The following is a 13,957-nucleotide window of genomic DNA, read 5'->3' on the forward strand; positions in this document are numbered from 1 at the left end:
AAGATGTTCTACCTGCTCTGTGCAACGATATTGGCACAGAGCTGTCTCTTACCTTCTCTTCGTCAGTCCCCTGCTGGCGCTGTCAGTAAGCCGTGCCCCAGCTCCCTTCTCACACGATCCGTGAAATTCCGACCGTGTGTATGCTCCATCGGACATTTGCTGTCGGAATTTCTGACAAGATAAATTTTGAGAGCTGCTTCTCAATTTTTCCGATGGCAAAAGTCCTTGTCGGAAATTCCAATCGTCTGTATGAAATTCGTCTGTATGCAATTCTGACGCACAAAAATCCTAGGCATGCTCGGAATCAATTTGACGCATGCTCGGAAGCATTGAACTTAATTTTTCTTGGCTTGTCGTAGTGTTGTACTTCACCGCGTTCTTGACGTTCGGAATTTCCGACAACATTTGTGTGACCGTATATGTAAGACAGGTTTGAGACAAAATTCGTTGGGAAAAAATCCACAGTTTTGTTGTCGGAATTTCTGATCGTGTGTACGCGGCATACCATTGGTTTGACTAACAGCAGCGTCTACTGTGAGACCAGAAAGTGAAAGGAGCGGCGCTGCAGCCTAGATAGTGCTGGAGCAGTGACAGGGCTCAGGTTGGTATTTAGGGATTGAGAAGGTGGGGGAGGACAAATATTGGGGTGTTTTTCACCTCAATGCAGAGAATGCATAAAGGTAAAAATAATTCCGACTTTAGAGCCAATTTGAGCACAATAAACACTCAGTAAATGATTTGTTACTACTACAGCACTAAAAGTTTACAATTTTGATGCTGCTAGCTTCTGCTCTGTGCTGCTTCCCTGAACTTTCAGGCCCAGATTCACAGAGAGCGGGCGCACATTACGCCGCCGTAGCGCAAACCAATGTACGCTACGCCGACGCTGAGGCAAGCATGGAATTCAGAAAGCCAGAGCTCCCAACACTGCGCCAGTGTGGCGTGGGTTTCAAAGGCGCAGGCCGGCGTAGGTGGAAGTGGGCGTGACCCATGCAAATGAGGCTTGACCCCATGCAAATGATGGGCCGAGAGCCAGACAAGTACGTTTAACGAACTGCCCCGTGATGTGGATGCATTCCCCTGCGCATGCTCACAACTACGTCGGAACAACTGCCTAAGATACGCCGGATCACTGCATACGCCATGAACGTAACCTACGCCCAGCTAGACACACGTCCAACGTAAAAGACGCCGGCTTGTGTTCCCTGGTGCAGACCTTTGCACCTCCTTTATGGGGCATAACTTTACGCCGGACGTACAACTTGCGCGCACCTCTCGTAGCCTGCGTCGGGCGCACGCAGGTTCGTGAATCGTCGTAGTTCCCGCATTTGCATGTTTGAATAGCTAATCGATGGGAGCGGCACTATGCACCCAGCCTAAATGTGCGCACACTCTACGCCGGTGTAAGCAAGTTACTTCGGCAGGGTGAAGCCTATTTTTAGGCGCATCTCTGTTTGTGGGTCTTGCGCACAGATACGACGGCGCACATTTGCACTTACATCGGCGTAACTTGATGTATGTCGACGTAAGTGCTTTGTGAATCTGGGCCTCAGTTTTACAGGAAAGTGTAAACAGCTGACATTGCAGTCTCCAGTCAGTCTGTTATATCGGGGGGAGGAGCAGGAGAATACCTTGCAATCCTGGGCTACGGACTGTGTGTTTCTATTGATACACTAAGTGTAGGGAAATACAACTCAAATCCCTGCATGCAAAAGGCTGGTTCCTTGGGATTCTGCTGGTTACGGGAGCCATTGTGAAACAGTAAATATGGACAGCCGTCATGGCTCCATCTTAAAGTGGAACATAGACAAGAATTGAACGATAAAGAGGCCACAGAGTAAACTAGCTGCTGAAAGTGCTTAGAAAGTAAAGGTTTAAGGCACTTTAAAAATGACTTTGTCTAAATGCTTTTACCTTTAAAGTGCAAAATAAATATGGTACCTGCCATTGAGAGCCAGATCTGCATTCTGCTTTTAGGCCAGTAAATCTGACAGAATTAAAGCACTTTGGCCTGCATGACAGCCAAGCAGCTAACATTTTCAGAAGAGGGCAGCTCATGCTTACAATGTGACCTGCCAGCAAGCTTTGTTCCCAAGTCCCAAATACAAAACACGTTGAAACCTCATCTGACAAGCACATGTCTCTGTTTTGGGACCTGAATGCAGAGCTTGTTCATAGAGCTGGGGTCAGCATGACCAAACCAAGCTTGGTAATGAGCAGCGTGAAGTCTACTATTTTTATTATTCCTCTGGAAAGGAAAGATAAAGTGGCATACACTATTCTGTTTGGTTTGCAAGGTCTTCTCTATACCTTGAAGGGACCAGAGGGAAAAAAGGCTTTCTCAGAAAATCTTTTGTCTCTGAAGGTCATTGTGGCCCTTGTACAATTTTCTGATCTGTCTTTTCCCACCCACTTATTCTGAAATTCTGTAACTGTGATCAAAGGATGTCACATAAAGGATGTCACTGACAGAATTGTGGCTCAGTGGTTAGCACTGTTGCATTGCCTTGCTTTGGGGGTCATACCCCATGAGTGGCATTATGTGCTTGGTGTTTGCATGCTCTTCCTTTATGCTGGTGTTACCCTGGTGCGTCTTCCTGGAGACAAAAATAAATAGCAAGTGTTTTTTGTAGTTGTCTCTGGGGCACAGTGTTCTAGCTCTTGGGGTTGATGACAAGTTCTGCAATTTACATAAAAAATCCTCTTAACACTTGAAGTGATCCGAAAGGAAAAATAAACAAAAACAAACATGTTATACTTACCTGCTCTGTGCAATGGCCCTGATCCTTCGCTTAGGTCCCCCACTGACACGCTGGGCTCTCTTCCCCCTACGCTCCTCCTTCTGAAAGCCCCCTTAGCGAGCCTCTTGCTGTAGGGACACTTGTGCATGCTCAATCCTGAGCCCTGTTCTGTGTGTTCATTGACACACCGAACAGGCTCAGCCCTGCTCCCTCCTTACAGGCTGTGATTGACAGCAGTGCAAGCCAGTAGCTTGCACTGCTGTGACTGGGCCAATAAGGAGTGAAAGAGCCGGGATAGCTGCTGCTTGCATGCACATCACTGAATTGAGATTGGGCTCAAGTAAGTATTAGCAGGGGGGGGGGTTATTGGGGGGAGCTGCACACAGAAGTTATTTTTTTTTTACCATCATGCATAGAATGCATGATGGTAAAAAAAAAATTCGGCCTTTAGAACCGATTTAAAGCCTTCCCTGTCTGAACCCTTGGCTCTTAAGCTTGATCCTATCACTTAACCTTAACCCTAAGGTGGACCCATAATATCCTTAATTTAGATCATGGGCGCTAAACCTGTTGGGCGCCAACTGTTGTGGACATGCAAGAACCACAAGGCATTGCAAGACTGACAGTATGTCTCCCAAAGGACGAGGCATGATGGGACTTGTAGTTTTGAAGCATCTGGAGGGCCACATATTGAGCACCCTTGGGTTGGATCAGGGATCTCCAAACTATGGCCCTCCAGCTGTTGCAGAACTACATGTCCCATGAGGCATTGTAAAACCCTGACAATCACAGACAGACATGACTGGGCATGATAATTGTAGGTCCTGAAAACTGGAGGGTCCTAGTTTGGAGACCCCTGTGTTAGATGATGCTAGGTGTGCTCCAGGCAGGAAATGAGGCGGGCGCTATCTGACTTGCAACTTCTATGCACATTGTGAGAAGCTCACAGTGTGCAGTGAAATCAGAGTAAGCAACTTCACAGTACAGGAGAGCGGCCTGTACAAAACTGAAGGAAAGACTGGCGTTCAGCTTTAATGACCTAGAGTTTTTATTGCTATAAAGGCAGTTTTTGTGACTTTTTTTTTTTTTTTTTATGGTGAATATATTAATTTTTGATTATTCTTCTCTTCTTTCCTAGATCCAGGATTCCCGTTCCACTGTACCACTTGACCCTAAAAACCCTGCAAACAGAGGCTCTTCTCGGCCACAGCCAGGCCAGGCCAAGCCTAAGCCTCCAGAGAAACCATCTCAAGCCAGCCTCTCCCAGCACAGCTCTGACCCACAACTTTCTCGCCCACCACAGCAGCCGCAGCACCCTGCACAACCTCGATCGCCACAGAGGGAGCCTCAGCGGGTGTCACATGAGCAGTTCAGAGCAGCACTGCAGATGGTGGTGGACCCTGGAGATCCCAGGTCTTATCTGGATAACTTCATCAAAATTGGGGAGGGCTCCACGGGGATTGTTTGTATTGCAACTATCAGGAGTTCTGGGAAACTGGTTGCTGTCAAGAAGATGGATCTGCGCAAGCAGCAGAGGAGGGAGCTTCTGTTTAATGAGGTAAGTCTTTAGACTTTTTACCACTTCCAGTGTGTTTATGTAATACGACTTGGTTGCGTTTTGGGTTTGGTTTGCATGTGAGCCAGGCCTTAAAGGGGTTGTAAAGGTTTGTTTTTTATTTTCTAAATAGGTTCCTTTTAAGCTAGTGCATTGCTGGTTCACTTACCTTTTTTTCTTTCGATTTTTACCTTCTAAATGTTTTTTTTTTATTTGTCTGAATTTCTCACTTCCTGTTTCTCCTCAGTAAGCTTGCCCCATCATCCGAGCCGTTCTGGCTGGGGGTTAGTCGGCGTGCTCGCCCTCTCCCTTGGGAACACAGCGTCTCCCCGCAGGGATGTAGTCCCAAGGGAGGGGGCGAGCACGCTGACTAACCCCCAGCCAGAACGGCTCGGAAGATGGGGGCAAGCTTACTGAGGAGGAACAGGAAGTGAGAAATTCAGACAAATAAAAAAAAAAACATTTAGAAGGGAAATTGAAGGAAAAGGTAAGTGAACCAACAATGCACTAGCTTAAAGGAATCTATTTAGAAAATAAAAAACAAACCTTTACACCCCCTTTAATGTACAGTTATGAGCCTGTTTATACAAAGAATGATTTTGCTTCCTAGTTCAGAAAAGAAAGAGAAATGCTGCATAATATCAGGTTATGTGCACCTGTGTGGGTGTTTTTTTTTTTTTTTTTTTTTTCAGTATAGAACTATAGATGGATCAGATATAAGCAGAATTGCAATTTGGGCACTTTAGCCCAGATTCACAGAGAGCAAGGCACACATTACGCCGCCGTAGAGTAACCAATGTACGCTATGCCAACGCAGCGCAGAGAAGCCAGTGCTCCTAACGCTGCGCCAGCGTGGCGTGGGATTCAAAGGCGTAGGTGGAAGTGGGCGTGACCCATGCAAATGATGGGCCGAGCGCCGGACAGATACGTATCATGAACTGCGCATGCGCCGTGGACGCATCCCCCTGCGCCTGCTCACAACCACGTCGGAACAACTGCCTAAACTACGCCGGATCACTGCGTATGGCGTGTACGTAACCTACACCCAGCCAGACACACGTCCAATGTAAAATACGCCGGCTTGTGTTCCCTGGTGCAGACCTTTGCATGTCTTCTGCTGGGTTGCACCTCCTTTATGGGAAATAACTTTACTCCGGACGTACAACTTACGGCGCACATTTGCACTTACGTCGGCGTAACTTGTTATACCCCGGCGTAACTTGTTATACGTCGGCTTAAGTGCTTTGTGAATCTGGGCCAGTGTACTGGTGCAAACTTGAGTCCACAAGGCACAGAGGAAGGACTGGCTTCATTCATCTCTCAGGCCCAGAACTTTGTGTAGTGTGTGTGTGTGTGGTGTTTTTTTTTTTTTTTGTTTTTTTTAACCTGTGGTCAGGAATAAAACTGGTGGATTTGAGGCACTGATATAAATAATGAATTTTGTAGAAGGATGTTAGAATTGCATTGTTTTGGATGCTGCCTAAGACAACAGTGACACCTGGTGGATTTGTTTAGAACTACACTGGAAAGCCTATTCTCTCTGTAGATTGTTTACATCTCCACTACAGGTCACCTAAAGCCAAATGCCTCAATATGTAGCTCTAATTGGTGTATGTTTGAAGCTTTTTTTTTTTTTTCCTAGAAATGCATGGAAACACTTGATTTGAGTGTTTTTAGTTTGTTTTGGTGTGTGTGTGTGTGTTTTTTTTTTTTTTTTTTTTGGCGTCTTTCTGCTCAAATGCAATACATTAAAATTATAATAAGTAATGCATACATTTATTTTAAAAAAAATTAACCCCACAACCCTTAAAAGTTCACCTTTTACCCATATTCAGGATGTATGTAACATGTTATGAACAGACCGGCCCCCGCACCTCCCTAATCCCAGATCTGATGGCTAGCGGAGATCTCTCCCTTACCTGCCCCCCCCCCCCCCTCCAGATGTCACAATTTAAAAAAAAAGTGTGGCAGATAGGGGCTCCCGCCACATCACACTCATTCACAATATCCTGTGAATAGATAACTACAAGGTCAGGCAGCCTTTGCAGCTGTACGCTTGTAGTTTACAATGAACTACAGCGCCGTGGTTCATTCTCTTTTCGGGACAGACTGAATTTTGCTTTCCTGCACAGGATGTATAGGAGCACGCAGATATACTGATCCCTGGTGCAATGCAAAAACAATAAATAAATTATTTTTTTAAAAGTGAACTTATCCTTTAACCGTAATATTAACCCCTAACTCTAATCCTAACCCCAATATTAAACCCAAACCCTAATATTATCCACCAACCCTAATCCTAAACCCTTGCATAACAAAATAAATTATAAAAAAAATAAAATAACCCTTACAAAAAAAATCAATAGTCAATAAAGGCTGATGAAAAAGCTGAAAAACATCAACTCGAGGTGCACCGAATGGAACTGCGACTAGAATTCACGACCTGGTTTCTGGGGCATCCTGTGTCTGTGCACTCCCGCCGTGCGATCGTGTCGGGCCGCAGCTTTTTGGCCTTTTGCAGGTCTTTGGTTTCTTTCTGTGATCTGGCCCCATCTTGTGGTGGTCGTTGGCATGACAAGACAACCAGCAATTCTAATGGTGCTTCCCCTGTCTGTTTTTTCTGCCACCTCCTTCCCTTTAATTAAAACCCCAAACATTATAATTTATATATATATATATATATATATATATATATATATATATATATATATATATATATATATATATATATATATATATATATATATATATATATATATATATATATATATATATATATATATATATATATATATATATTATTCTAACACTCTAGGGAATAAAATGGCGGTCTTTTCAATACTTTATGTCACACCGTATTTGAGCAGCAGTCTTACAAGCGCACTTTTTTTGGAAAAATATATACTGTTTTTAATAAAAAAAATAAGACACCAGAAAAGTAAGCCCATTTTTTTTTTTTTTTTATATTGTGAAAGATAATGTTGCGCCGAGTAAATTGATACCCAACATGTCACGCTTCAAAATTGCGTCCGCTTGTGGGATGGCGACAAACTTTTACCCCTTAAATTCTCCATAGGCGACGTTTAAAAAATTCTACAGGTTGCATGTTTTGAGTTGCAGAGGAGGGTCTAGGGCTAGAATTATTCCTCTCGCCTCTACCAATCACGGCGTTACCTCACATGTGTCGTTTGAACACCACTTTCATAAGCGGGCGCTACTCACGTATGCGTTCGCTTCTGCGCATGAGCTCGGCGGGGCGGTGTGCGTTCCTGGCTCCTAGATTCCAAGCAAATTTGTCAAGCGCTGTCTTAGCGGAATTGCGGCAAAATTGCGTCTGTTTTCGGCACCATTATCGGCATCTTTTTCTCTTACCGGCAAAATGGCCCAAAACATTTTTTAGCTGACGAAATTTCGGTGCATCTCTAATAGTCTAATGATGAAACAGATGGTTTTTCTCTATTGGTGCCATTAAAAACGCCAACGCCTCAAAAAAAGCTGTACACAAACTTTTAAAAATGCAAATGCACGAAAAACACTCAAACACGACGCTCGGCGGTGAATGCAGCCTAATAAATAGGTAAAGACTGTGAGTGTCTTTGTCTTTATGTATTATTCTTACTCTATCTGTATGTTATGTATTTTCAGTTCATTTTATATTTGTTGTGTTTTCAGGTTATTTGTCCCATTTGTTTACCTAAAACATACCCATTTGTTAGTAAATATGTAAAAACTGGTTCCTTTTTGGGAATGGCTAAATACTGTATTTGAAAAATCGGGTAACAATTTCCTGTTCTCCGCAGGTGGTGATAATGCGGGATTACCAGCATGAAAATGTGGTGGAGATGTACAACAGCTACTTGGTGGGGGATGAGCTGTGGGTAGTTATGGAGTTCCTGGAAGGGGGGGCCCTCACTGACATTGTCACACACACCAGGTGAGACCTCCAGCACAGTAACAGAATGTGGTGTTAAGTAGTAATCTGTTTTCCTTCTAGGCTCATTTTATAGACTTGATTTGGTGTTTTCAATATTGCAAGTGCAAATAGCAATGTGCAAATATGCAAAAATAATCAGCCAGTCTGGTGCTATAATGCACCTCCCCCTTCCTAATACTATCACCACTACACACGTTTAGGAGATATTAATTTTACATACAGATAAGCCTTATTATAAAAATGATCAGGTGATCTTTCTGATCTCAGAACTTCCTTCCTTCTGCAGTGTGTAGTCCAGGGTAACGCCATCCTTCCAGATCTCAGAACTTCCTTCTGCAGTGTGTAGAATGAGGGCAACGCCATCCTTGCTGATCTTAGAACATCCTTCCTTCTGCAGTGTGTAGTCCAGGGTAACGCCATCCTTCCTGATCTCAGAACTTCCTTCTGCAGTGTGTAGAATGAGGGTAACGCCATCCTTCCTGATCTTAGAACTTCCTTCCTTCTGCAGTGTGTAGACCAGGGTAACGTCATCCTTCCAGATCTCAGAACTTCCTTCTGCAGTGTGAAGTCCAGGGTAACACCATCCTTCCAGATCTCATAACTTCCTTCCTTCTGCAGTGTGTAGTCCAGGGTAATGCCATCCTTCCTGATCTCAGAACTTCCTTCTGCAGTGTGTAGACCAGGGTAACGTCGTCCTTCTAGATCTCAGAACTTCCTTCTGCATTGTGTAGACCAGGGTAACGCCATCCTTCCTGATCTCAGAACATTGTGTAGCCCAAATCTTGCGAGAAGAGTATCTTATGCTATGCTAAGTGTCTTCTTGCACGTTTTGGACTACTCCGCTCTTGTCAGCAGCAGGATGACGCCACCCTCTGCACTATAGAAGTCAAAGAAAGGTCAGTATACCATCTATTTCTCCCTGCAGGTATTTTTCTGAAGCATTTTAGGAAGGGTGATGGGGGCACCTTGAATAAGAAGATCTTGTCACAAATTTGGAAGGTCTGCCTTTGAAAGCTTATTTCATCTTTTCCGAAAAAATAAAAAAAGTGAACTAATGCCATCCACCCCCTCCCGGGCCCCACTGTACTTATCTTCATGGGTAAGGACCTGTCAGTGCCCGTGCAGCGGTCTGGGGATTTGATATCCTTGTTCTCTCTCTCTTTCTGCAGCTCTTCTGGGACAGATCAGAGTGATTCTGATTGGTCAGCACTAACACAGAGAGCATATTATGCCTCAACTGTCTGTGTTGTGACTGAAATAACGAATTCAATGTAAAAAATGTAGGTTCCGGTTTTTACCTTTTTTAAGGACCAGATATTAATGGACTCTCTCTCTCTGTTTCCAGGATGAATGAAGAACAGATAGCCACTGTTTGTGTGGCCGTACTGAAGGCTTTGTCTGTACTTCATGCCCAAGGAGTAATCCACCGGGACATAAAAAGTGATTCTATTCTACTGACACACGATGGACGGGTAAGATATGCTGTCTGTGTATAGTGATTGCGCAGGGTGTTTATGGCTGGAGTTTGAACACCAGCCCAATTTCTTTTCTCGTTTGGTGTTGCTTTGTTCAAATGAAAAATCTGTAAAAACCTGACAGAAATTTTAACTATTTTATCTGAAAGTTTTTTCTGAGCTTCCACGTAAATTATTATTTTTTATTTATTATCTTAAAATTTCAAATAAATAGAGATTATTAAAAAAACAATAAGCCTCCATTCACACTGAATCAAACTTTGAAATCGTGCGACTTCACTTGAACTTGACTTCAGGTGCGAATTGGCTGACATCTGTGCAACTTCAAGCACACGTGTTTGCAAGTCACACCTGAAATTGCAAAAAATTGTGCAGGAATCCTTTTTTTTTTTTTTTTAAATCGGCGTGGCACGGATTTGAATAGTTCCATTGCCTACAACAGGGTACAACTTGTCATGCAATTTGGACCTGTCAAATCACATGAAAAGTCTCAACAGTGTGAATGGGGGCTAAACCTTGTTTATTACTGTAATTCAGCCAGGCTGCATATACAGTAATAAATACCGTACGGGGTTGTTATATCTTTACTTTGCTCTACACTGGTACTGCCGCTATAAAGCTTAAAAACAGCTTTCGAACACACTTTCCAACACTCTCCAGGATCCTTAATTTACTATTCTCTTCGAACGGCACCCCAACATTCTTATCTTATGTCCCCAAATGGAAGCGGGACTTGTCCCCCATTGATTTGGTGGATTGGAGCAGGCCCTGGTCTAATGTTGCAAAATGCTCCTTCAATACAGCTACAATGGAGGCTGCCTATAAGGTACTCCTTCGCTGGTATTGGGTCCCAACCCGTATTGCCAAATCAAACCCATCATACAGTGATGGATGCTTTAGGGGCTGTGGTCAGTGTGGAGAGGAACTTCATATCTGGTGGTCCTGCCCCCCGATTAGTGGGATTTTGGTTAAGGGTAGTATGTCTTCTGTACACTCTCTTCCATATGTCCACCCGCAAAGATGTTAAGTTGGCCTTACATCACTGCCCGATCCCAGGCGTTTTCTCCTATCAGCAGAAATTGGCCACCTATTTGTTTATCGCTGCAAAGCGTGCAATAGCTAGGGCTTGAAAGAAGCTGGCAGTCTCGTTCGCAGAGGTGAAGAGCATTTTACCGAGACTCATGATTAATAAAAAGATGTCTAGTGTCCTCCACGACTCTCAAACTAACTTCCTTAAGGTGTGGGGCCCGTGATGGTCCTACGCTCTTCTCTTCTACCCTGCATTTCCTTTTCCTCCTTCCCTTCTCATCTCTTATTACCTTCCTTGGCAATCTGGCCTACCCCCTTTTCTTTCTTTCTTTCTTTCTTTCTTTCTTTCTTTCTTTCTTTCTTTCTTTCTTTCTTTCTTTCTTTCTTTCTTTCTTTCTTTCTTTCTTTCTTTCTTTCTTTCTTCCTTCCTTCCTTCCTTCCTTCCTTCCTTCCTTCCTTCCTTCCTTCCTTCCTTCCTTCCTTCCTTCCTTCCTTCTCGTCTAGTAATCTGGCCAGAATCTAGACGAGAAAAATAGAGATCCTGCTCTCTATTTTCTCGTCGGCCTGTTTCCCGACGAGAAACCCGAGAGTGTGTACACTTACCTGTTGCCGTGGAAACCCGTGCATGCTCGAAATGACTTTGACGCATGCGCGGTAGCTTCCACGGCATAGGTAGGGTGAAGCAAGATGGCGCCGGCATAGAATGTGACGAGCGCATGCTCGTCGTACGTGATGACGTCACCGTGTTCTTGCCTTTGAAAAGAACCGCGGTTCTTTTGAAAGGACTGTGTGTACACTCGGGCGGCAAGAGATTCTTGCCAAGAATCTCGTCGGGGGAAAAACAATGTTTTTTCCCTGACGAGATTCTGGCCCGTGTGTACAAGGCCTAAAGCCCCCATACACACTATGGGCCAGATTCAGGTAGCTCGGCATATCATTGAGCGCGCGTAGCGCATCTCACATGCGTTACGCCAACGTAACATTGAGAGGCAAGCTGAGTATTCACAAAGCACTTGCTCTCATATTTACGCCAGCGTAACGTAAATAGGTCGGCGTAAGCCCCTACCTAATTCAAAGTAGGCAGGTAGTGGGCGTGTTGTATTAAAATGAATCTTGACCCCATGTAAATGAATGGCCGAACGAACGGCGCATGCTCAGAATCATGTCGCATATACTCCCTAAGAAACGACGGCTCAATGCGTACGACGTGAACGTAACCTACGCCCAGCCCCATTCACGTACGACTTGCGCAAACAACGTCAAATCCGACGGCCGTTCCGACTTCCATACCCTAACATGACTTACCCCTGCTTTATGAGGGATAACTATACGCCGGACGTACGCCTTACGTAAACGGCGTAGCTTACTGCGACGGGCGCAAGTACGTTCGTGAATCGGCGTATCTAGGTCATTTACATATTCAACGCGTAAATCAATGGAAGCGCCCCTAATGGCCAGCGTAAATATGCACCCAAGATACGACGGCATAGGAGACTTACGTCGGTCGGATGGAGCCAGAATTCAGGCGTATCTGGTTTCAAGAATATGGCGCATAGATACGATGGCGCATCCTAGAACTTACGCGGCGTATCAACAGATACGTCGGTGTAAGTTCTCTCTGAATCTGGCCCTATCAGTTTACGTGCAGGTTTTTCGTTTCAGTTTTACCAAAACCATCTAATATGAGGTCAAACCTTAAGAGTTTCAATTTGTATGCAATCAGGCAGGCCCTTGCACTACGTGGTTTTGGTAAACCTGAAGAGAAAAACCTGCAGGAAAACTGATAATGTGTATGGGGCTTTAGGCCTTGTAGTGTCTATGGGGCTTAAGAGTTCAGTCAAAGCCTTGTTTTTCAAAACTTTTGGACTGCTCCACACCTCAAGCCCTGAGCAATTAAAGCTCAACCCCTCTATGTTGACCCTCGGCCTTGGCCAGAAGGATATTGTTGTTGAACTGTTCATTGTACAAAACTTGTTTTTAATATGTATTCTTATCTTGTGTCATGTTATGCTTATTGCTCATATCTCCTGCGTGGGATCATTTCAGCTATTTTTGCTTTTTATACGTTTCAATAAAAAAATTGTACCGGAAAATATTTTGCTATCAACACATAGTCTGACTGCGGCTTTCTCAAACAAAACCGCATTCTAGCTCTCCTGCAGTCTGGCATGCTCCTGAATACTTGGGAAACGAACACTGCTTTAGCTTTACTTTGTATGTTAGAACAGCAGCAATAATGTTTTTGCTGGAGTTTAAAGAGGATCAACACCCTTTTAGATGTGCTGGATATCTTTGCGCTCCCTTTCCACAGTGTAAAATTGCAAATGGGTAGGTAGTCCCGCACTGAGGTTCCTTTTTACTAGCACAAGATATTCTAGATATAATAAATGGCTCAGTACGCTCAAGCATCTAGCAGAGGGGTGGTTTTACCAGCAATTTAAAAAGATACATAATCCCTGATCTATTTATCTGTAACCAGCTAACTTTCCCACATTTATTAGATGGAGAGCGCAATTAATGGAGCCTAGAGCACCTTAAAGACCTTTCAGCCCCGAACTGCCCAAATGAGCCGTAAAGAAATCTTTTAAGACTTCACAAGAAATTAGAACCACAGTAGTTATAGAAGAATCCCCCCTCCTCATTTAAAATACGCAGGCTAAAATAAAGACACCGTTTTTTTCAGCTGTATTTACGCAACCTATAACATCCAAGTGAAAGATAAGACCAACATGTCGGAACATAATTTTTCAAAAACATTGTTAACTGAGACGAAGAAAGATTTTAATACTTTTCTGCCCCCTTTTCAAGAGGTGTAGTGTAGAGAAGACTGTAGATAAACAAGTAAAAAGTCTTTGTGTATGCACTTCACTGGGTATAATTAAGGATTTACAACCACTTTAAAGCAGAGGTTCAACCTAAAAAACATCTATGTACCATCCCATCCAGCATACTTGCTGCGTCAGCTATAGTATGGTTTTTTTTTGCGCTGTATTTACTGTTTAATCGTGCAGTTTCGTTTCAGACTCCCGCGGGGAGTAGGCGTTTCTATGAAGAGGGGACGTGATTGACGTCCGGCTATGGCGTGTCACGCGTTCCGAAAATAGACGGAGTAGGACTCGGCTCTTCACGGCGCTATATGGCGCCTGCGCACAGACTAGGAGCTGACTGCGCAGGCGCCGTATATATCCGAGTCCTATTTCGGCTATTTTCGGAACGCGTGACG

At 44.0% G+C, this 13,957-nt stretch overlaps 1 protein-coding gene across 1 annotated transcript in view; it reads left to right on the forward strand.

The window, feature by feature from the left end:
* Nucleotides 1–13,957, forward strand: part of PAK4 (p21 (RAC1) activated kinase 4) — a 59,761-nt gene that overhangs the window by 31,928 nt on the left and 13,876 nt on the right. The window contains exons 4-6 of the mRNA XM_040323349.1: nt 3,880–4,299; nt 8,097–8,230; nt 9,576–9,702. Of these exons, the coding sequence (XP_040179283.1) occupies nt 3,880–4,299; nt 8,097–8,230; nt 9,576–9,702 (681 nt within the window). The remainder of the gene's footprint in view (nt 1–3,879; nt 4,300–8,096; nt 8,231–9,575; nt 9,703–13,957) is intronic.

Source organism: Rana temporaria, chromosome 9 (genome assembly GCF_905171775.1).
Source record: "Rana temporaria chromosome 9, aRanTem1.1, whole genome shotgun sequence".
Taxonomy (NCBI): domain Eukaryota; kingdom Metazoa; phylum Chordata; class Amphibia; order Anura; family Ranidae; genus Rana; species Rana temporaria.